The sequence below is a fragment of the Battus philenor genome, unplaced genomic scaffold (genome assembly GCF_028537555.1).
Source record: "Battus philenor isolate CCGP_79_NKW_IND1 unplaced genomic scaffold, ilBatPhil1.0.hap1 SCAF_4, whole genome shotgun sequence".
NCBI classification, from domain to species: domain Eukaryota; kingdom Metazoa; phylum Arthropoda; class Insecta; order Lepidoptera; family Papilionidae; genus Battus; species Battus philenor.
Genome location: NW_027181704.1, coordinates 7,014,900 through 7,038,848, shown reverse-complemented (window position 1 = coordinate 7,038,848; position 23,949 = coordinate 7,014,900). Strand labels below are relative to the sequence as shown.

General features: G+C 30.5%; 5 protein-coding genes across 8 annotated transcripts; 1 reads left to right on the top strand and 4 right to left on the bottom strand.

Moving 5' to 3' along the window:
- Positions 1-469: 469 nt before the first annotated feature.
- On the bottom strand, positions 470-9,026 carry Ugalt (UDP-galactose transporter). Of its 3 annotated transcripts, XM_068771942.1 has the most exons (7): positions 8,907-9,026; positions 8,614-8,714; positions 6,443-6,590; positions 5,457-5,570; positions 3,980-4,194; positions 2,621-2,893; positions 470-2,019 (listed from the first exon to the last, which is right to left on the bottom strand). In XM_068771942.1, exons 3-7 carry the CDS (start codon positions 6,498-6,500, stop codon positions 1,660-1,662), a joined length of 1,020 nt encoding a protein of 339 aa, XP_068628043.1. In that variant the 5' UTR covers positions 6,501-6,590; positions 8,614-8,714; positions 8,907-9,026; the 3' UTR covers positions 470-1,659. The 3 variants fall into 3 exon arrangements, with proteins under 3 accessions (XP_068628043.1, XP_068628044.1, XP_068628042.1); XM_068771943.1 differs by lacking the exon at positions 8,907-9,026 and having other exon boundaries at positions 8,614-8,763; XM_068771941.1 differs by lacking the exons at positions 8,614-8,714; positions 8,907-9,026 and having other exon boundaries at positions 6,443-6,839.
- A 703-nt stretch (positions 9,027-9,729) lies between these two features.
- Positions 9,730-12,985, bottom strand: mRpL22 (mitochondrial ribosomal protein L22). The gene is made up of 3 exons (XM_068771945.1): positions 12,727-12,985; positions 12,181-12,394; positions 9,730-11,293 (listed from the first exon to the last, which is right to left on the bottom strand). The coding sequence occupies exons 1-3, from the start codon at positions 12,907-12,909 to the stop codon at positions 11,073-11,075; spliced, it is 618 nt and encodes a 205-aa protein (XP_068628046.1). The 5' UTR covers positions 12,910-12,985; the 3' UTR covers positions 9,730-11,072.
- A 3,348-nt stretch (positions 12,986-16,333) lies between these two features.
- On the bottom strand, positions 16,334-17,352 carry Ssu72 (Ssu72 CTD phosphatase). The gene has a single exon (XM_068771856.1). It carries the CDS (start codon positions 17,164-17,166, stop codon positions 16,582-16,584), a length of 585 nt encoding a protein of 194 aa, XP_068627957.1. The 5' UTR covers positions 17,167-17,352; the 3' UTR covers positions 16,334-16,581.
- A 1,075-nt stretch (positions 17,353-18,427) lies between these two features.
- LOC137928597 (uncharacterized) lies at positions 18,428-20,376 on the top strand. The gene is made up of 2 exons (XM_068771483.1): positions 18,428-19,593; positions 20,073-20,376. Exons 1-2 carry the CDS (start codon positions 18,556-18,558, stop codon positions 20,337-20,339), a joined length of 1,305 nt encoding a protein of 434 aa, XP_068627584.1. The 5' UTR covers positions 18,428-18,555; the 3' UTR covers positions 20,340-20,376.
- On the bottom strand, positions 20,374-23,894 carry LOC137928596 (coiled-coil domain-containing protein 22 homolog). 2 transcript variants are annotated; one of them, XM_068771481.1, is made up of 8 exons: positions 23,737-23,894; positions 23,349-23,520; positions 22,991-23,252; positions 22,354-22,598; positions 21,309-21,533; positions 21,069-21,208; positions 20,747-20,912; positions 20,374-20,668 (listed from the first exon to the last, which is right to left on the bottom strand). In XM_068771481.1, exons 1-8 carry the CDS (start codon positions 23,784-23,786, stop codon positions 20,447-20,449), a joined length of 1,482 nt encoding a protein of 493 aa, XP_068627582.1. In that variant the 5' UTR covers positions 23,787-23,894; the 3' UTR covers positions 20,374-20,446. The 2 variants fall into 2 exon arrangements, with proteins under 2 accessions (XP_068627582.1, XP_068627583.1); XM_068771482.1 differs by having other exon boundaries at positions 23,012-23,252.
- Positions 23,895-23,949: the final 55 nt, after the last annotated feature.

The window sequence follows — 23,949 nt, the reverse complement described above, 5'->3', positions numbered from 1 at the left end:
ATATATACAGAAATTATTTCTATTTGCTGAGAAACTGTAAATTTGGAAGTTCACATCAATTCAGTACAGTACATACATTCAAGATCAGTTCAGAATTTCACAATATCTGTAGCACATCATCTGCACTCACTGCTCTATATGATCCTTGAGGTGCTACATCTTATGAGCCTAATAATTTCACTGGAAAGAAATGAGAAGGACATAAGAGGAGCATGGTAATTACAATATTCCATGAAAAACATATTGTAAATATGTATTATAACATAGCTTAAACATTGTAGTATGAAAGGTCCTCAAAAACAGTGGCAATAAAAAATATTTATTTTACTATGCCTCTCGCAAACTAAAATAGTGATACAATATTATTTAAAAATAAAAGATTTATAAGGCATTAATATTTAGGACTTAATTTTCTTAAAAACCAACACCTAAATTGTATGAGGTATTTTCAAATTTGCAGTCCTTAGAAAAAAAACAACGGATTGTACACATTTGTTTTATTAAAATATATGATTCTTGTATATTTCTTATTGATCAATATTACATCTCTAATACCTAAACTACTAAAATTATGTTATTATGAATGTAAAAAATTCATTAATAAAAATTTTATATATTAATTAACTATTAATACTTTGTATTTCATTTATTTAATGTCCCGATCATTAGGGTAGCTGGTTTAGTTGCCATTACTGCACTGATTGTATTATGCATAATTTAGAAGCAAATAAGCAATAGTTATTAATAGTAAAAATGTCATCTAAACTGGGATTCATAAAAAGACTAAACATCATTGCAAAGAAATTTATATAGTAATTCATGTTAAAAATATGTAAGTAACTTTAGAATTTGGGCCATGTTTTGATGTAAGTTTTCACAGTCTTAATAAAAGTCCATCTTTAGCCAGGACAACAAACATTCTTTTGTCATTTGTTTAGTACATATCTCGGGTTCATCTTAGGCAGTCATATAATCAAAAGGTAAATGAAAAGAATGAATCTTAAGTAAATACTTATATAAGACATTAAAGAAAATTTACTTAACATGGTTGATGAATTTCGCTTAAAAAGTGTAAGTCTTTGTTAGTTCATTGCCAGTTATAATTGAAATATTTAAAAAACAATTAATTGAATATTCCATAAATTTTTAGTTCATAGAATTATTTTACTAAATTAACTAAACTAGTAAAGAAATAAAAAGGCATTTAACCCTTTACACTGTTGAATTAATTTTCTGTAAATTAGTTGAATATTTAGAAGGCAAATATAACATTTTGTAAAGTACCTTACAAAAGTTGTTAGAAAAAAAATAAGGTAGTGGTTGTCAGTGCAAAGGGTTAATATTGGTTATAAGCAATTAAGTACAACAGGTGTAACAGTGGCATTCATGAAAAAGCATATCATGTTATTAAATATTTGCTTATAGGACAAATGTACATACACATATTAGCAAGTTTTTTGAAACTCATTAATTACATTTGAATTGAACATAAAGAATAAACCAATCCTAGATTGTTACTACTGAATTGCAGAACAGGTAGCAACTGACATTTAGGACAAACCCCCCACTTCTGGATTACTTCAGTCAATAATGGATTGCATAGTTATGGATGGTGATGGTATTTACGAAACCACATGACACAAGAAGAGAAAAAATAATTCAAACACTTAATGAAGTACGTGGTTCCTTCTTTTTAGGGACATATCCATACAAAAATATAGATCCTATAACTAATGTTGTACCAGCAGCAAATTGTACTGTCAAATGGAAATCAAATATGTACATTGAGGCAACACATGATATTATAATAGCAACAGATGTTGCAAAGCCCTTGAGTATGTTATCAGCGTACTTGACTACAACAGCTACTATCAAACCCCCAGCGGCTTGTAGTACAACTAAATACCAAACAAAACCATCAAATCCTTGTAATAAATCCTTTGCAGACCCTTTGATAAGATATGTTATTGCCGCAAAAGGTAATGACAATAAGCTCAACTGGACATTTCTCATCCACACCTGTAAGAAAAGAATATTTATATTTTAATGGAAATCTTTACCTAATTATAAATTGATTTGAAAAATGATATCCTGTTTAACACTACATTGTGCTTATTACTTTGGGTGAAAGGCAGTCTCATAACTTTGCTAAAGCAACCTTTACCCAGTTTACTGTGTATATCGTGTGATCTACATGAAGTCTTGATAAAGTGACCAACTATAAATAAACATTATAAAATAGTACTCTGCATTAAAAACAGGACGTCAGACACAAGTGTGCAATATAGATAAATTTGTATTTGGAACACTTTATCTTTATCCACCACAATAAAAAAACCAAAACCAGCCATAATTTGCCTGTTATTACTCTTAGTCTTACTCTTCTGCCATTGTTCCAAATCAAATGCGGAATATTGTATATATATATATATATATCATCATCATTTATTTATATAAATGATGACATCAAAAGCATGTAATTGTAACTTATATTTTCAACTAATATTTGAGTAATTTTTGTTCATTAATTGTTAATTTTAAGATTATTAAGTCATTTTAAACTAGAATAAAATCATAATGAGAAATGGTCCAGATAGGGTATATAAAATGCACTACTTACAGATATGTTAGATTCTTTAAGTACTTTTTCAAAGTAAATTCCAGCAAATCCTGAAATAAAGCATGCTGCTAACGCTGCACTAAACCCAATTACTTTAGACTGTTTTTGCAGATCTTCAGAGGACTTTGTTTCTTTTGCAGCTGATGACAATTGTACAAGAGCTACTCCTCCTGCTAATAAAGCTAAGGCACACCACTGCCACCGTTTCAATTTCCTTTTTAAAACTATTACAGCAAAGAAGGCTGTTGTAAGCAATTTCAACTGGTAGGTAACCTGAAATGAGAAGTTTTGGAATAATGACGGTTTCAAGCAATATAAACATTTCAATATATTTTTGAATATTTTCAATGATGCTAATAAGTCTGCAAATGTAAATATTGTTGTACCAATAAAATCAGAAACCATGATATGATACTCCAACAATAATTACCATATTATTAGTAAATAATTGAAAAGCTTTAGTCACATGTAACAAATTTGAAATATCGCCCTAAAAATACTTGAATACATCAGATATATAAATTCAGAGCGGTATGAATTTATTTATATGACTTAAAATTTTTTGACAATGTTCGTTTAGTTAATATTTAATAAAGATTATCGATACATATTAATCATTAACATTTTTCAAAAATTTTGCTGTCTTGACCTTTAAAATTTTTTGAACAAAGAGAGTATCATAGTTTTAATTTAAATATTACTTGTAGAGATAAAAATTTTATAAGGAACATGTTTGCTATCAGCAAAGCCAGGTCTAGGGTTTGGAGGGGCACAAACAAAACAAAATTTAGTGCCTTTTTATACAAGAATATACAAAGTTTCAGCAAATTAAGATAAAACTGTGATTTAAACAATAAAGAACCATAAAAAATATTTATTTGAAAATACAAGTTCAATGCCAAATAACTCTTTCAATGCTATATGCTATTATTACACCAGATTAGGAACCCGCAGAGTTCTTAAACTCAAGGCTCAAAGGCCCACTGTTGGACCTCGGCTTGGGCAGTCATTCATCAACCCTTTGTGCAAACAGAGTAGTGCACGAAACACGACGAAAAAATATTATCACCGGCTCGATACTTAGATTAAATCTCCCTGTATCGGTATTAGTTTCATTATTCTGTCTAAGAACTGGTTAAATTCATTAAAGTCATAAGTGTACAAACTTTGAACGTGACAGAAAATTTTTGGGGAACATTGGAGCTTTTTCGTTTAGTATAGAAATGTCGCTATAATTTACAATCGAAAAATATAACACGATTTTTATTTCAATATAATATTGTGACTTTGCTGTAGTATCTAATAGGTATCTCTTTAATTAAATGAATAAAAGATTGAAATATTATAATAAGTACTCACTTGATAAGTAGCAGCATCCAAATTAGAAGCAGAAACATACAATAAGTTATTCTGAATTACATACAAAAATGATGGCACACATACTCTTAAAGTATCTTTGATGTTTAATATAACTGTTGCATACATTGTATGTAAACCCTTTTTTAAAGTGCCTGATTCTTGCATTACTAGTATAATACATATTAATAATTTAAGGATTTCTGCCATAAAAACAGCTGAAATAAGAAAAATAAATATATTTTTCTTCATGTGTAAAAGTAAAAATAAAGTGAATGCAATACCTATAGGAAAAAAAGGACGTCACATAATTCGATCTCTAAATCAATTGATAAATATAACAAAATAAGTAATTTATCAAAACCATAGCATTTTTTAAAAACTGAAAAATATTTTAAGATAATTGTTGTGAAGGCGCTTGAAACCTTTTTCTCTATGTTGTGTCTACTAGGGTCTCCAGTGTTTTCACCAGTCATCTAGATCAATGTTCAAAAATCTATCCGGAATTAAATGTAATTTTGTGTAACAATGTAACATATCTTTATTTGCAATTGCACTGCATGTTTAATTTTAGTGTAGATGAGGTAACAGTCTAGACAATGTTGTGTTTATTTTACTTCTAAACTGGTGGGTAATCCTGAATGCCTATTATAAATGTCTTTTAGTAGTCGCGTCCCATAATAATTTATGTCTACTTATCCAGATTCATCAAATTTATTTGCTGTTTCCAAATGCATATCATGTCAACTTTAAAATTATAATTTATTTAGACAAAGCATTTTTGAATGTGATTTAAAGATTTGAGAATTCATATTAATAGAATTTGTTGAACTATTTACATAGGTTTGTACTAAATTCTATAAGGAATTAGCTAAAAACTTCATGACATATTCTTTTCCAAAATTATTAAAAAATCAAAAGGTTATATATTTATTTAAAATTGTTGTTATTTTTGCAGTCCATATCACAATTTTATTGTAAATAAATTATTTAAAATAATACAACTCATTGAACCTTTTTTTATTATTATAACAATATGCCCTTAAATTATATTAATTAAGCAACACATAAAACATGTATTAAAAACAAGTATCTTATTATTTATGTTGAGAATCTAGTCAAATTTTATTAACCTGAGACTTCTTCTCAAAAGAAATTTACCTGAATATATTTAAGAGTAATTATTTCATGAGTTGATTTGGGGACTCTGTGAGTCTGAGCTAATACTCTGGTGAGCAGAGATTTCCCTGGAGCCTAAAACAGAACTAATGCTATTACCATCTGTTATCCCTTACATTGTTGTTTCTTGGAAGGGACATCAGACATTTACATAGTCTTGCAGACAGCATATTCAGTAAAAGTAAGTCTAATAAATAGATATAATTTCTTGCTTAGTTTGTGCACTGTTCTGTAATAAGCCATGTGCTAATTTTTATATCTTTTACTATTTGTTTATTTTATATAAGTGTTGTTATCTTACCTGCAGGTGCCGAAAACATAACCACATTTCTTGTACGAGCATATCTCATACTGAGACCAAGAGCTGCATTCTGGATTGTTAATATGACCAGGCTCACATATTTAAGATATCCAGCTGGAAAAACAAATTTGTACTCTAGTTTCAAAACCCTATAACATTTTGTTATATTTAAAGAGTCAAGTGACTATGACAACTATTTCAGTTGCACCACATAATGTGACATTGTGGGTGAGTATATTGGAACAACCATTATAGCAATTGTTCATTTTATAGCCATAAAAGCCTCATGCTTAACCGATTAATGCAATTTTAGTTAATTTAACTGTTGATTTTTGCCTTGTCTCTGCGAACTGTTGTCCACAACTAAGCAGCATAGAGCACAAATTGTAGAATAAATGACATTCCAATGGACAGGTTTTAATCTGATGTTTTTGTAATCTATACTTAGAAACTATTATCATTATATCAATCTAATGACTACATGAAATAAAAATACTTTAGTCAAATATTTTTAAATGATAACATTTGTACATATTGTAATAAATGATGTAAAATATGGGTTTTTACATTTTGCTTAGCAAGTATTTTAAATACTTTTGTTCTTTACAGAACCTTGTCAGAACTTCAACCAATAAATTTGATATTATAATTACACAAATTTGTAATCATTATTACTATTAAGAAAATTTTGACTTTATGTGTAGGTACATCTATGAATGTGTTCATATGTGAACTGTAGTGAGAATTTAGATAATTTCAATGATAATTTTTTTAACAGACATGGAAAATAGCATAGTCTATTACCCCTGTTACGGCAATAGGACAGGTATGATAAAAACAAATTATATCAAAATTGCTATCAATTGCAAAATAATGCTTTAACCCACAAAACCAAAATATATCATAATAAAACTTAATATAAAAATGAGTTACATATCACATATTTAAATTGTTAGAAAACAAACTTAAGATACGCATTTACTAACCATGTCTTAACCTATTATTAGGAGAATAAATTTGTGATTTTTTGGGTCCAACCTCCATGTTCTCAGCGTCTGGGTGACTGGCATTTATTGCCTCCTCCTCTTGATTATCTCCAATATTTTCCAATTCTTGACTGTTACTCTCTGTCGACTTCATATGAACTTAGTTTTTAAATACGAAAATACAAGTAAAATCAATCAACAAGTTTCACATTTTTAAAGGAAACACCACTACTAGTCGCTTTAAAAAAATAAAAACAATCTGGAGACAGAAACATTGCTATACATTAAAATCTAAATCTTCAACTTGTAAATTAATAGCAAAAGTGTATTGTTTAAAAGTTGTCGACGTAGTCACAAATGCAAACACATCAAAACATAATACTTATAACCTAGCGGAAGTCGTATTGGTCACTGAACTTTAAGTCTAATGTTGTCGTGTTCCTTGTCAATTAAAATCCACAGATAAAAAATAAAACCAAGGCATGTCAAATGATCAACTCGACCGTAATTTTAAGCAAGTAAACGCAGAAGCAACACATGTTTGTAATAGGAAATGGCAATTGCGAGGAAATTTAAAAATACCCATACAGATGCTTTTTTAAAAGATTTTTTAATAAGTATGAAATTACTTTTTATTTAGTGTCAGCTATTGCATTTCCTGTCTATTTTATTGATGATAAATAAATTTTCAAAAAACATGCTTCTTTTATGTATTTCCATCAAATTTAAGGTAAACTTTAAAAAAATTGAACATTCATGATAAAGATGAACTAAATTCTCTCTTCTGGGGGTATTTCTAAACTAGAAATAATTTAATTAAAAACCCTAAATGACTTTGATGTTTTTTTAATAGAAATTGGGAACCTAAAAATATTGTGACTTATTAAATATATGTAAAGGAAACGATTAATTGAATCACTTTTTTATTGATAGCGATTAATGATGTGGCTGTTTGTAAAGATGTACTTGTATTTCTGTGCATAGTTTTAAAAGTAAAAGTTTTAAGTTGGAAATTACTATTCTAATTTCTTTCTCTACAACTATTCGCACCATGTATTTGTTGCTAATTAATGAATCAGAAGAAAACCTGTTTCGCCGTTGTAGGAGGTCGAAAGTGGCAATAGAAGTTATGAATACAGCGGTACTAATGGCAAAATATTTATTAAAAACTATGCTCCAAAATTTAGTTTAGCTTTGTTTTTGGAGCTTAAGGCCTAAGTCATAAGTTAATTCTTATATTGTTTGTTTTTCACTGATGAAAGTAGTTATAATGAAGTCGAGTAAAAAGTACGTGTGATTCCAAAGAAAACAAGCTTGACTGAACCATAAGCGCACACAGGGGAACGGAAAATACGTAGGAGAGGTTCACGGCGGCAAACGCGCAGCTGTTGGAATCCATACGGCGTCGACAAAACTCGTATTGTCATAAATAGAAAATCTGTCACTTCCCCCTCCCCTCCGAATTAGTACCCGCCTAATCTTAGTGAAGGGCTCAGTAGCCTGCGACTGGTCATCCACATTGAAACTGAAGGTAGCCCACATTGACGGCCCGAGACTGCCACTCTGAGTAGACTCGACAAACCCGTTTTAGACGCAAGCAAAAGGATATGCGGAGCAATAATAGAAGCGTTTGTCCCTGTTTCTGCAGAAAAGGCGAAGTCAAGGAGAAAGACGTGTATCGGCATTACAATGCGCCGTTACGCGCGAGCCGCAACACGGTTGCGGTTTCGATGAGGCGGGAGGGTATAATCAACCTCAGGTTGAATTGTGGTTGGCGGTGGAGACAAAGACTAGATCTGTCGCAGGAGGCTGAGAAGAGTGAGTACATGTCAATGCTTAGTCTCTTGGTGTCCTTGGACTCGGACTGAAGACGGTCTTGGAGAAGTACGTTGCCTTCGTTAGGTTGAGAAGAAGAAAGAAGTACGGTGCGCTAGGTTTGCGAATCTTTCATCACTAAGACGGGGCTGCGTGGGCACCGTTACGGGCGATGTTACGGCCCCGTGGCCCTATGGAGCGATAATAGAGGAATATCGTGAAAGTATTATTTGGAGAAAGACCGAATGGGTTAATTTTTTGTGTCATTGGTGTTCAAATTTTACAAATATTTAGAAGCGTTGCATTGGATGAAATATATTTTTAACACAAAATTTACGTTTGAATGAAATACCAACCTTCAATGTTGCATTTATTTGTATTTTTTCTCATGAAGTCTTCTAGACGAAGCAGTTTTCAGCGCCCATTTCTGCCATAAACATTATTACTGGCTCTGTAACTATTGGTAAAATCATTACGATAATCAAACGGTTTCTTGCTACCACGTATGCACAAACTCAACGTGCCAGTGTTTGGAGTAGAAAAAAAAATAGCTGCAAAATGTAAATGTTTCATTATTTTCGGTTTAGTTAAATATAGTTAGTTCTAGAGATGCATTCTTTTGTAGGATATAGATAATAAAATGATGTACCTTAAACTGCAAGTTGCGTCAGTTTCCGCAGTTGTAAATTTTGCTGGAGTTGAAACTAATATAGGTTGATTAATATAGACTGCAAATAGCAATTTGCATAAAATTTAATAAGCGATTATGGCAAATAATGCCGTTACTTCCATACCAAACAAAATACTATTAAGAAATCACATCTTTTGTTATGTGACAATAGTAAATTACATGTGATAACAAAAGTAATCTTTAAGTATTATCTTCACATTAGCAAGCACATATCTTTAATATCATTAAACATAATGTAAAATGTGTGTAATACTATGACACGCTTTTAATGTATCATTTTATGCAAGTATTGTTAAAATTTCGTGGTCGTCTTCGTTTCATTTCATAGACGCCCACTGCAGACTCAGGCCTCCTCCAAAAATATCTATGGGGGATGTACCCTAATCGCCACACTGTCTTCTGAAAACCTATTTGTTAGCAGTGGTTACGGCTGGACTACCACTGCTCAAATTTTTTATTTCAGGCTTTTAAATCTGTAATTACAAGTCGATAGCTTTATAGACAATATTTAAACCTAAAAAAATAATTTCATCATTTCAGTCGTAGGACGTTCATTGGTGGACTTAGGCCTTCCCCATGGATTTCCAATGACACCGGTTGGAAGCGGCACACTTCCAGCGTCATAATCTAATTATGATAGTTACAGCAAAAATCAAGCTGATTTGCATGAAGATTTTTTTTGTTTTTATTATTAACGCTTTGATACCATTTAAAAAACTTTCTAGCTTATTATTATATTATGTTATTAATTAAATAATTACCCTCTTACAATAAATAAGTGTTAGCAAAAAGTTGAAAACTATATTTTGAAGAAAAACTATGTTGACACAAGTCCATGAGAAAATTCTGTTCAACTCTTTATACATTTAAAACACATACATGCTTCGTCCATACACAAACGTAGAAATAAATATTGGTCAACGACTGTAACACAGTTAATACTATAGTGACATATTACAATTAATCCTATCTGTATCTCGAGTGGGCTTGATAAGGTGAGCAGAGGTCGTTTACTTCTGCCTTTCACAGAGGTAGCGGATGTGTTTTTTTTATTTAACAAGTATTAATTCTAAAAACTAATAATGTATTTAAGAGCGTATCTTTAAAGAAGCTCATTATTCACAACAATCTTCTTAATATTTTAAAAATTCTGTTAAAAATATTGGAAACAAAGTCGTAGATACACATTACTGTGTCCAATCTAAGTCTTAAAGAAATAAATAAAAAGGAACTTGTAATTGCTTGATATTTGGACATGCTCTACAGTGCTATATTCACAGATTACAAGTTATAAATTATCGACGAGTGACAACCCAAGTCAAGGTCCCGTAGCGGCCTTGAGCTTAGTCACTTCATGGAGCAGCAGCCTAAGCTGTCTAAGAGCTCAGCGGGTTCCCAATCGGTGAAATAGTAATAGTAGTAGTAAGACGTAGTGGCCAGAGAAGAGGCTCCCTCAGGAGCCCTCAAGTTTCGCTGTCATAAAACAGGTATTAGGCTAGGCGAGCTCTTCTCTCTGCCGCCTCGAACCTGAGGAAACGGAGGAACGCCATTTGGGCAGTAGCGAAAGTCTATTCTAAAAAAGTCGAGTCATAGGTAGAAATATTTGCGCAGAGTCGTAGCCGCTTGAAGATACGTGCGCCTTAAGACTTTCATGTCATACATTCCGTCCTTCCCCTATATAAGGGACGTTGGTACTTTGACCCTATTGTTAATCACACTCTCTAATTGTAGATGCAGCCACATACAACAAGCTCTAGTTATGAAAATATGGCAGTTGCCAGTGACACAATCTACTTTATTCCAAGTAAAAACAATGCTGCTATATTAAATTACTTCAACACCACATCATATGCCCGTTTTCATCAGCAATATATTTTATTATACTTAAAGTTATATAGTTCATTATACTTGTGACACAACCGCTTACTAGGCAACACCTATTTCTCTCAATGCGATGTAATGTTAGCTTTTAGGATTTTCTTGTTATTAGCATACTGATTGAGTCAAAAGCAGTACCTAAGTGAATTTGTAAATGACTACTGAAAAATAGCACTTGGCCATGAAAAAACATAAAAATTACATTACTTTTATTTCACTATAACTACTACTAATAATCTTAATTTACTAGTATGAGTTAATAATTTTTCTCTTCCTCATTTGCTCAATCCATGCATCAAGTTGTTGTTCAGGTGTCAATTTATTATGTTTATAATAATCTTTGGGCGGTTTTCCTTCTTCAAGTCGAACAAAGTAATGACTATGCATATACCGTACTTCGCCCATTCTTCCTCTTGCATGTCTTCTTATACCCTTTATCACCAATCCTTTACTGGCAAATGATTCAGCTGAAATACGCAGTAAGATTTAAAAAAAATTTAAGGTCTATAGTAGTACATACTTTTTTTGCTTCATATAGATATTATTATGCACCTAAGGTTCCCAAACTTACATACACTACCCCTTTGCAAGACCTAAAATTGCCAATGCCACATTTTAGAAATAGTTCAGAATAAAAAGTTTATGTTTGTCTCTCATCTATTAAAAATTTTGTAATACCCCCGTTTTGGACCTAGTGTAATTAGCCTTTGGACTACTACCACTTCCATCTCCACCAAAAGTAGCCTCCTTATGTTTGAAAAATCACACTGTACTGCTTGACTGAAACTAATATATACCTAAAACTGTGTTTGCATATTTCTGTTTACAACTTTAGCAGTCTGCATTATTTGTGATAGTTTTAGTTTAAAAAGTAGTATAAAATTTATGTCAGGGATTATATATCAAATTAAATAATAAAATAAAATATGAATGTATACACACAATTTAATTTAAAATTTTGTCTCTATTTTCCTATTCTGCTTTACTAAATGCATTATTGCTATTTGTTTCTACATATTTTACAATTGTTAGAACATGTAAATAACATTTAATTGTGTTATTTCTACAACAGATAATATCTGTACCTATTCACTATTCACCTTATTACTAGAACTTAAGTATATAGTTATTAAACAAGAAACCCATGATAAAGTAAATGCTGTTATAATAGATGTTTAAATTGTGCAAAAATTAATACATGTAAATCATACAGTAGTGTATACCAATGTATAGTGTATTGATTTAAATATGTTAGGTAATGAAACTCATTTTAAAAATACAAATCAATAAATTAATATTTTTGTTATCAACTAACAAAGTAAATGCAATAATTAAAAGTTGACTGGATACTTACCAACCCACAAATTGCTCTTATATTCTACATTATGTTCTTTAACAGCTAGTTCTTGTGCTTCTTGTATTGCTTCCTTAACAAAAACAGCTCCCTTTTTATTGACAAAACTTAATTGTTTTATAGCTTCATCAACCGTCATACCCCGAACAAAACTGGCTATGTACCAAAGCTTTTTTGGGCTATATTTTATGTTTGTTTTTTGATGACATACATACTGTAAACAATTTAAAATATACAGGAATTCTATCCACAAATAAATTTTCTTTAAAAACATATATAGACCATAAAAAACCATTTTAACATTATGGTTTCTTATGTTTAAAACTGATTATTACAAATATAAAAATCTATTATGCAGTGAGAATAACTTTACAACACTAATTCGTTTCAGTTTTTTAAACCTAAATTATTTTTTCTCAAATTTAAATTTAGTAATAATGTTGACCACCGTAATAAGAATGATAAAGATAAACATCATATTATATTATTAAAATAAAAAGGTTAATGTTCAACAAATTAGTAATTTTTTGATAATGGTTTACTTACTGCTGGTCTAGGCTCCTCTCCAATGGTTTGAGGTGAAAAGATCTTTTTGTTGTATTCTAAAAATCTTTTAGGTGTTTGTGCTTTAACCCATGCTGCCATCGGCGTATTTGTATGGAAACCGATTCCCAAAGTGAGAGTAGGTTTTAATCCAATGTTACCAAATATTTTTATAAAATTGTTCATTTTAAGGCTTTTTAATTGATCTCACAATATTCGACTTTAAATATATATTTCTGTTTAAGGCATGCTGTACTTCATTGATATGACTTTTGACAATATATTTGAAGTTGACTTAAACAGGTGATGGGATGATACAGATTATTAAGCTGAGAAATAGAATATAAAAACCAAGACATTAATTCGTTGTTTATTTCTGTAGCCAAGTTATTAAAAGTAACTTAAAACTAAGTCTTTTATTTAGGAAGTCATTATACTTAAAAATCGTATCGCTCGACAATAAATTTGCTGCGTTTTGCGTGAGTGGTGTTACAATCGTAATTATAAAAAAAGGAGTGTGAATTTATGGTATTTCCAACTGAATGTTCATTCATAAGGTTAAAAAGTGTCGTGCTTATAAAATAACTTTGCCTGGATAAACAAATTATACTTCCGTAATCATTCACACGTGCATTCGCCAAGCAAACAGGCACACTGAGTTTATTCTTTAAGATTTTGCTCCTCGCAAACCTTTACAGCAGCCGCCGACAGCATTAACCTCAATCCACGGCCTCTCGCCTAGGCGAATGGTTTAGAAAATAAGGAATTAACTTCAGCCCCTTCAAGAAAAAACTGAAATGCTTCTCTGACAGGGGTCCCCTGTCCCTCTTCAGCTGTCCTACCAACAGACTATCCCTCTGCCATAAAGTACTTCTCCGCAAAACTTGCATAAGACCTGTCTTCTCCTACGCACGTGTAGTCTTTGCCCACGCCACTGGGTCCATACTCCTTCCACTCCAAGTTCTCTAAAACTGCTTCACCCAAATCGCCATCGGTGCGAAGTTGTATCAACGTAGTTGATATCTACAGTAACGTGAATCTCCTAATGGTTCAGGAATTCTTTCAGGCTTGCTCTTGAAGAAGACTCAACACATTAAAATCCCCTCAAAGCGAACGTATCTCGCTACACCTCCCGCACCTCCTCCAAGATCAGGCTCTTCCTGACGTCTCAGGGATGTCTTTACTGATACCACCTAAGAGTTTCCACAACCCATTCACAACACTACACCCTCCTCAGTATCTTAGAACACTGCAAGCGTAGGCCTCACCTCAACAATAGCCACTACACGCATGATACATCGCACACCAATACGCCCATGATGCAACAGAATCAGGCACTATACTTTTCAAAATCCGCTTGGCTTCCAAGGAAGGCCGCCTGCCCTGTGTCCGCGCACCGCGAGGGCAATCCGTCATCCACCTTCTATCACAGAGTAGCCCACGCTGCCATCCCAAATTGCACATTTACACTCTGTATAATATACACTCACACGTGTAGTCTTTTACCGTCTTGCGATCGTTTATCGCTCGTCTGGAATACGATCGGCTCAGTAAATTTTGTTAAGTTAACGAACCTTTCAGTGCCACGATTTTAATTCCGATGAAGCTACAATAGCAAATACATATGACAAAGAGACAATACAAAAACAAATGAATAATACAGAGAGATGCAAAATCAATTCAAGACACATTTAACCTCCAAAAACCAATCACTAATTTTGGTAATATTTATTACTTTGTAATATCTTACGCATCACCACGTCTGTGATGATTTGCTTAAAATGACATACCTTCAAACGATACAAGCGACTGTTTCGTGATGCCTTAAATAGCCTCTAAAAATGACAAATTTCACCAGTAGTCTGCAAGCTTCATTGAACTAGACAAAGTTCCTTCTATTCAACATGTGTAAATAAAACCATCTGATGTTTGAAGTCTTTTAGGCAAAATGCTACTTCTTTTAGAAAAGCCAGATGACTCGTTGCTCTAAATGAGCAAATTGTAGGTACTGTTATTATATTAATAATGGTTTAGCTTACTGTGGTCCGAGACAAATATAGATTATACAATAAGAATCCTTTTCTTTGCTTATTCGTTGTTTTAAAGTTACCAAAGGGTTTTATTTGGGTTTAGACCCAATTTCTGGATAATATCCAAAATTACTATATTATTATTTTAAGTTAATTTTTTTTAACTTCCATACCATTACGATTGTTGTTTTATTTGTCGCGTTCCAAAAAATTGCGGCAGTTATAAAATGTATATCCACAAGAGATTCATTTATGGCTCTAATGCTAACAGTTAGAGCTCATGCCATAAACGACATCTCTCGATAGTATATCGATAATATAATCGATTTAAATGCTATATATATAGGCATTATATATATATATATATATATATATAAAACAGACATATAAAGCAAAAGAAGCTCTTGAAAGTTGTGACCATAGAATGCACAGCATAGGATATCCATCCACAACAAGTAAAGATAACCTTCTCAAAGATTTCGGATGCTGGATGTAGACTGCTTCAGTAGGGGATGTTCTAAGGTTGAAATGACTATGATTTTTTAAAAATATGTACATCAATATATTCTCTAAAGCAAGGTTGCACAGACTTATTAAGACTAGGGGCCGTTCGGGCAAATCATGAACTGATGGCGGGTCGGCCGCCAGAAGTATAGGTAATTAAATTTTTTTGGTTTTATTCTGGAGTAGAATTCAATATTTTTCGAAAGTACAAGAGTATTATTTTTGCTGTTGGCGGGTCACCAGTATTCGACCGGCGGGCCACATGCAGCCCGCGGGCTGTGTATTATGCTCTAAAGGTTATAAGATTCCAAGCTCGTATATTCATTAATGACAGGGATATTTTGTAACAGTGTAGTCTTTAAGAATACATGTCCTGAAAACTAAAAAAATAATTGTCACACATTCTTTCTGCTTGAACACTTTAAGAACCATGTCAAACTTGAGATTGGATTGATCAAACTCTGTCTTGTTACTTGTATTGTAAAAAAATGTTATAGGCAATTGGAAAATATATTTTTGCTATACCAATAAAAAAACCATGAGAAAAGGTAGTAACTACTTTAACAGATTAATGTCCTTTATGAATGTGATTTGGTTTATTAATGAATATTATTTTTTAATTTTTTTCCACCATGATCCAAAAAACCATCCCCAACTACTTTACATAATATGTGTATCAACAGCTACACTAGTCCCTATAAGTCCTTGTTCAGTAAATAGTCTTGCAAGCAAACAAACTTTTATCTAACTAACATGATAATGTTTATAAGGGCTTTAACTCATGTTATTCTATTATACAACATAAATCGAGTATAAATTTCGATTTAATTTTCCTACCTTCAGATAAAAACCTAGGTGATTGAATTACCATAAAAGACATTCACATACAGAAATAGATTCATTACAATGAAATATAAATGTATGGAGCATATGTCCCATTAACAACTGTAATTAAAAAAAAATGTTTTAATTTCAATTGCCAAAAGGATATAACAATAATAATTGCACATATTTATATTTAAACATTAAGGTCTGGGGTAATGATTGTAAAAATTAATGGTGAAAAGAACTGTTCATAAAGTTATATTATATTTTATTTAATGTGTAAGTGAAAAAGTTACAACCCATAGTTGTATGTCTGTCAATAAAATATACATAAACTCTTATTATTACATGAAATCAAACTAATGTCTTTACAAATAATTTCCAGGTTTATATGTCAAACTTTAGAAAAGCTATTCATGTGTTAAGAGGACATATTTATATAAGTGATGTAATTCTCTCATTTAAAAATATCTAAGTAAAATAATACAAGCCATGCAATTTAATAGAACATAATACAATTTAAAATAGGCCTTTGACATTTTGCCTCAAAGTCATGTAACAGTTCATCTATGTCATTGTCCAAGTCTTCACTTTGTGCCATCTTAGTGACCATATCACTAATTAAAAATGCACCTATTGTTGCCTCTTCATGGTTATCTTGAATGTCTATATTAATCACATGAACGGGTTGATTGTAAACTGACCTTTTTGAACCAAACCATTCAATTACTTGATCATACACTCTTTCTTCGCATGTTATTATAACATCAAACCTCTCAGTAGAAACCTGAAACTTTTCAGGATATGGTTTAATACGCCGGTTTCTGTCCAACATGTGTAGCAAACCATTTTGGGTGTAGTAAGCCTTGTCTTTCTCCAATAAATCATTGTAAATATCATCATAAGGAACTCCAAATTCGTAACAGTTAGGACGATCTGCGGAGACACCTGGTAGTTTGACCTTTTCTCCAGTGCCATATGACTTTACTTTAAAACCTTTTTTTACCAAGAAAGCATGAGCTTCCATACTTCGGTTCATATTTGAGGAGCAGACTACTGCTATATACAAATCTGCCATAGTCATTCTATACAATGTACAGGAAGCACAGTCACAATTATTTTATATTTTATAAAAAAGTGGACGAAACTAAAAACTTTACAGTATACGTATGAAGATTTATTCATTGTATAAAAATATTCATGTTACTTAAAAGTTATGACATTTAAGATTAATAATTGACAGAAATCAAGCCACGGCGTGACAAACTGAATTGACATCTATCGAAATTGCTGACATTTAAGTCCAAAATGCTTACATTTTTTTGTGAGTTTTATGGCTAGATTTCGTGAATATTTAAGATAAATACAATTGCTTAAATGTTACATTTAAAATAAAACAGAAATTATAAGACATGGCGCAATAACATAGCATGATGTCGCTTTATGGTTTAATTTAATTTATAAACTATTGTACACACTGGGAAATATTTACCTAGTTGCATAATAGTAAAGAAAAATACAATGGGCGGTGTTATCACATGAAGCAATTTCTTCCAGACAATCAATGTATGGAAACATTACAAGGATAAATAATGGCTTGGTAACGTGTACATATAAATAAAAATATACTTATGTACAAACATGCATACATATGTATGTAGTATATATGTATTCATATATACTTATAATAAATGCAGTAAAATACATTATTATAAATACAATAATAAATAAAAACAACAAACAAACTTGGATCGCACTTGCCTAAAAAAAGTAAAGAAAAAAAATTAATTAGAGGATAAATAATTACTGGTCTAGTAAACATTTCTTAACTATTTTCTTAAGAATAGGCAGTAGCACATCTTATATTCAGCGGTTATGCATTCTGCAATTGAACGGCCTGTGTGGTTAAAGATTTGGCCATCAACGAAGAAGAATGTACTGGCATATTTAATTTCTGATGATTCCAAAGACGTTTAATGTGTATCATGAAGAAATTGAAATCTTGTTTTGAGAAAAGAGGGAGTGAGCAGATTGAAAAGAATAGTTTAGAGTAAATAAAGTATATTTTACTGTCGAGAACTATACTACAAACATAACCGTCCGGAAAAGGTTTTGGAAATTAGTAAATTAATAATTTAAATAATACACAAGTAAATAAAGTAATAATTATTTTTTTTGTCGTTTTTCTCCATAAAATACTTTACAATAAAAAGCTGCTATTATATTTTTCTTTCATTTTAGTAAAGTTTGAGATCGAGAAAAATGAGGAAGCTGAGAGTCTACATTCGATTTTAAAACGTATTTATTTAGTTTTTGAAATGACATTGATGTATAACCTTTCTTTTCTAAAGTAAAATAATTTTATGTAAAATATAAGCAGAAGTTGAATAATTACATCAAAATATAGTTTAGATTTGGATTTATAGTTGATTATTTTATATAATTAATATTAAATTACAGCGATTCTCATAGAATGTTGAGGCGCGGGTCTAAATATCTAAAAAAATGTACCTTTTTACTTCAAACTCAAAACCGATCATTTTTGACCAATGAATATAAATGTGAAGCAGCGTGGAGTGAGCAGAAATCATCGCCCGTTTTAAGAAATGTAAACCTTAATGATTTCTATACTACACTGAGCCAAAATTTTACTTCAAAAGGCGTAATAAGTGCTATTGATGTAGATGTATTTGCAAATGCTGTTAGAGATCCTGCGTATTTGGAGGAACTTAAAGATCTTCTTTTTAAATTAAGATTGTCTGCTGAAACTGGTAATACTCTTGAATCAACTTATCATGCCACAGTAAGAAACTATATTGAATTTGGAAATATACAGGATCTAATTCACATCCTTAAAAATCCATTAAATTATGGCATATTTCTGGATGATATTACTGCCAACATTTTGTTAGATAAGCTTGTTACATCAAATAACTATGAATTAGCAGCTAATGTTGCAGGACTTATTATGTTACAAGAAGAGTTTTCTAATGAAATTACTTGTGCATTGAGTCAATATGCCTGTTACAAATATTTAACAGCCCTGAGTGGAGTTCCACTAGAAGAGACACCAAAACAGGAAGAAAAAAAGAAAATAGAGGAGATCAAAATTAGAGTTAAATTTATAAGAAACTTCTATTATGACGATCATTTTGATATAAAAGACTTACCCACTTTATCAGGGAAAACTTTAGCCTGGATATCAAAGAGAAACAAGGAAAATGTAAATGACAATCTACAGATAATTGGATGGTTGCATTATAAGAAATATGACAAACTTTTAACTTTGTGTGAAGATTTAAATAAATCAAAATCATTTAAAGTCTATGAAGAAGTTTTGAAGTTAATTGAGAAACATATGGAGAGTTGTGAAAAAGAAACATTGGAAAAATGTTCTTCATTACTAAAACTATGTCCAAAGACTGAACTTGTATTGGAAGATTCTATTAAAAATTTGATAGAAGATGCTATTAACAAAATACAAAAACGTGATATCTCAACTTATCAAATGGTGAGTATTTTTATTGTCTCAATTTTAATTTTTTTAATCCTTGTGATATGTCAAGATCATTGTGAATTGAGCAGTACAATTAATTACATTGTTATATATATATTTATAGACTTATTTATATTGCATACACTAAATTTCAGTTACCTCAACAATGACTCCCTTTTAATTAAATACCTGACACATTCTATCAACGTACAGATAAGAGTATCTGATTGTTTTATTAAATATGAAAATTTAGTGTACATCAAGATTTTAACCTTTAGATAAGTTTTACAAAATATTTATAATATTGCCCTTAAAATAGGCCAAATAACTATATATAAAAAGGTACTTATACCAAATCCCCCTGTTAAAAAAATATGCTTATCATTTTTCATACCTTATAACTATTTGATTGGAGGTAGTGTGATTCAACATTTGTATACCAACATCATCGGTGGCATTAAATTTTAATCTTTCTTGTAATTATTAATTTTTAGTTGTTTCAAACATGGGAAAAGAAGAGAGAGGAAAAACTTAAAGAGCAATTACAACGACTTAAGAGAGTACAACGAATTGCGGAAATTGAAGAAAAACAAAAAGAATTAAAAGTGGAAGAGCAAAAGTTATGGTTCTTTGAAAATGAAGATAAAATTGATCTTGAAATTGAAAATAAACAAAAACTTGAGAATGAAGTTAAAACAAGTTCAAAGGATAAATCTGATGAGAATTATATTCCACCAGAAATTTTACCTAAACGTAAATAGGTTTATAATTTTAGGTCAATAAAAATGATTGTGAAATTCAGAGGCTACATTTATTATTAATGTCTAATCAAACTTGCGTTAGTGCTTAAGAAATATAACAATTTCTTTTAAGTAGATTCCTTTTGAAGTTTTTTAAGATCAACTTGTATTTTTTCTAAAATATCCTCAGTTCTTTTAGATTTTTCAGCCTTAATATTATCCTCCAAATCTACAACTTCTCTAGCTAAATTTCCAGTATCATTTACTAGAGAAACAATGGTGTTACATTCTGAATGCAGTAATGCCAGCAATTTGTAAGCTTTCTTAGCTTGGTCATCCTTTTTAGCATCCTGAAATTTTTTTTAGTAGGATTATTCACTTGCTCATAATATTTTTTGTACTAAGCTCATTGTTACAGAAAATTTTACCTTAAAAAGTGTTTCATCTGCAATGGAAAAACATCTGTCCAGCTGACCCTCCAGTGTATTGATTTCTTTTTGTATTACTCTCGTATCTTCTAGTATCTTCCTTATTTCCATATTTTGCTTATCCACATTCCCTATGATTTCCAATATTCTTTTTGTGTAAACATGCCTATAATTAACATGAAGTGGAACCATATGTATTTTTTATAAAAACAAATGCAAAATTTTAATATACTAAGCGTAACTAATAAAATTGATAATTTTATTTTTAAATGTGTTTTGGAAAAATATTTTTCTTTAGCATTTATTACAGAGATGTACTGACCTTTTATTGCCTCCCTTTAATTTTTCATATTTCATTTTAAGCTGGTTGCTTAATTCTTCTTTCTTTTCACATTCCTCTTTCATGGCTTTTGCATTTTCTTTTAAGTTAATTAAAATGTATTTGCATCTATTCCTCTCAGACTGTATATGAAAATAAGTAAGAAGAAAGCTTTGTTTATTTGTTAGTTATAAAAAAGTAAAAGTACAAAATAAAAATACTCTAATTATAAATAGTACCCACCTCAGATAATGGAATAGTGCTTTTTATTTTATCAATTTCAAGTTTTAAACCTAAATTTTGGGAAGTTAGATTTTCACTTTTTCCATGCAAGGCATTGATATTTTTTCGTGCCATATTTATTCGCTCTTCTATTGTCCCCTCTTCAATATCAGTTATTCCAATATCGTGCAGTATATTTTGCACATTTCTTAAGTCAGCACCTGCTTTTTCACAGCTTTTTATGGCCTGAAAATACTTTTAGTTGTTGGTACATGGTTAAAGTATTTGATGCATAATTGTCACTTGCAAATTATGTATACATTTAATGGAAATAAATATTGGTGTGGGAAGATGCATAAACTCAAACCAGTTTTTGTGTGGTATATGAAAATTTCATAGAAATTGGAACATGATTAGGAAAAGTACCAAAAAAAAAATAGTAGAAAGAATTTTGTATACCTAGCTACCAAGACTTATGTAAGCGTCTAATGAAACAGTTGTTGCAAAAAATCAAGTCACAACAACATGGAGTAATAAGTGTGAATAGTGTATTTAAGTGATTTAATAATTTTGAACCACAAAAAAGTTATCATGTGTATCTATGAGGATAATGGTAATACATTCTAGGAATTTTTAGTTATATATTCAAGTTTTATTATAGTATTTCAATTATTTTCTTTTTGAGACATTAATATGGTCTACTTCATACATTTTTTTATTGTTTTGTTAAAACAATTTTTTTAGCCACTTACAAAGTTTTTAAACAATTTCTTAATACTACTACCTGTCCACTGTCACAAGAACAAGTTTGAGTGTACTTGATGATAATTAGTTATTGATGGTATAAAGTTCATATCTTTCAATAATACAAAATTCTACTGAAAAATCCACCAAGTGATAATTTTTAACAGTTCACTGCATAATAAAAAAACATTACTTTTGAAAACAAAGATTACATATTTTCCTGATTACTAAAAAACAATTGCTTATAATTGCAATCTACTGTATTTTAAATTAAGAACAATGTGAATTATTGGTGCTATAAAGTTGGTTAAACCCACCTTACCTGTGAATATTCAACATCCATTACATTTCTTTCACTTTCTAGCATATCTAGCTTCTGCCTTAAAACAAAAGCCATCTCTTTCAGCTCTTTAAGGGTTTTTTCTGTTCTACATTTATTTACAATTTCAATATCATTTTTCTTTTCATGAGTTTTTATGTTTGCCTTGTTCTTGGTAACTTCATTGATTTTCCTTATTTTTTCTATTATTTCCTCATCACTTATTTTTTGCAAGTTAGTTAAATTTTCTGGAAAGAACTTGTTTATAGTTTTAAAACTAGACACACATTTTTTTTATTTATGACAACTTATTATTCTATAAGGCAGATGTTTATGATATGCTATGCCATTCTTCATATTATCAGTAATTAATCAGCTGTGTGTAAGTTCAAAAATAAGAATGAATAAACTAAAATTTTCCATGAAAGAAAAAACTACATGCCAATTAAAAGTTTGTGCATGTCAGCTGAAGTGAAATAATTATAATTAATGTTTGAGCACTAGAGGTTAAAATTTGACACTATAAAAATATTTCAATTACTTTTTAAGAATAGTTCAGAATAATATAATTTTTGGAATACAATTAAAAATGTCAACATGCTAAATAGATAACTACTTTATATGCACTATTATAATTCACCTTCTTTATTCACATAATCACCTATTGTATTAGTTTTTTGTACACAACAACTAGGTATCCACATTTTGTTCAGTTCTTCATTAATTTTATTGCCAATATCTTCTACCAGTATATTTTTTTGTTTTGTAGGTGCTGCTGTACTACTTAAATGTTTATCTTCGCTAGGTAATTTTTCTATCAGGAACATAAAGACTTGTCTTAATTCATCTTCATTATAATATAAAAATGTCTGATATCCAACATCATTTTTATAGCCCAAGTCCTGTTTTAAATAAGATGCATAAGTTAACAGTATTAGAAAACAATAAATAAATAAATGCAAGCTTAGTAAAGATAGTTATAAACTGTTAATACATACCTTGCATATAGAAGCTATCTGAGCAGCTACTTCTATTCTATGGGATACACCAGATGGTAACTTAGTCGGAACTTTTAATGTGGGATTAATTGTCTTTATACAAGTAGAAGCAGCTTCAATAATTAAAGAGACGGGAAGATCACATAAGTTTTTAATGTCATCATCAACATTTCTGAAATTTTTTGCTTAAATCACTAAAAGTGTAGCATTGGAAAAAAATAAAGAAAAATGTTCCTCAAAATAATAGTTAATAATTTACAAAATGGTTATAGATACAAACTCTGTGTCTGGCAAATATATAAACCATCACACAATTTCTTAAAAAAATGAAATTGATCGTAACAAATATTTTTTATTTGATCAAAACAAGGAATGTGATAAAACTTACATATTAAGTTGACGAAGAAAGTGTATAATAATAGAATCAACTTCTTCCATTGTTTAAAAGTATTCTCAATCAGTGCATTTAATATTGTAGTGTGATTTATGTGTTATTATTATGAAATTACTATAACGACTTATTTAATAGTGATAAAAATTCAATGAATCATAACAATGTTTCAGGAATCCTTAAAATGTCAATAGATCAATAGACAATTTT

Coding starts and splice junctions, on each gene's coding strand:
- LOC137928596 (XM_068771481.1), bottom strand. CDS start 23,786: ATGGAAGAAGTTGATTCTATTATTATACACTTTCTTCGTCAACTTAAT. Junction 23,521..23,736: donor TTTCTTCGTCAACTTAATAT/GTAAGTTTTATC, acceptor AAAAAATTTCAG/AAATGTTGATGATGACATTA. Junction 22,599..22,990: donor TGATTATGTGAATAAAGAAG/GTGAATTATAAT, acceptor AGTTCTTTCCAG/AAAATTTAACTAACTTGCAA.
- Ugalt (XM_068771941.1), bottom strand. CDS start 6,596: ATGAAGTCGACAGAGAGTAACAGTCAAGAATTGGAAAATATTGGAGAT. Junction 5,571..6,442: donor TAATAATAGGTTAAGACATG/GTTAGTAAATGC, acceptor TTGTTTTTCCAG/CTGGATATCTTAAATATGTG. Junction 4,195..5,456: donor TATGTTTTCGGCACCTGCAG/GTAAGATAACAA, acceptor TTCTTATTTCAG/CTGTTTTTATGGCAGAAATC.
- mRpL22 (XM_068771945.1), bottom strand. CDS start 12,909: ATGAACAATTTTATAAAAATATTTGGTAACATTGGATTAAAACCTACT. Junction 12,395..12,726: donor GAGAGGAGCCTAGACCAGCA/GTAAGTAAACCA, acceptor AATTGTTTACAG/TATGTATGTCATCAAAAAAC. Junction 11,294..12,180: donor TAAGAGCAATTTGTGGGTTG/GTAAGTATCCAG, acceptor TGCGTATTTCAG/CTGAATCATTTGCCAGTAAA.
- LOC137928597 (XM_068771483.1), top strand. CDS start 18,556: ATGTTGAGGCGCGGGTCTAAATATCTAAAAAAATGTACCTTTTTACTT. Junction 19,594..20,072: donor ATATCTCAACTTATCAAATG/GTGAGTATTTTT, acceptor ATTAATTTTTAG/TTGTTTCAAACATGGGAAAA.
- Ssu72 (XM_068771856.1), bottom strand. CDS start 17,166: ATGACTATGGCAGATTTGTATATAGCAGTAGTCTGCTCCTCAAATATG.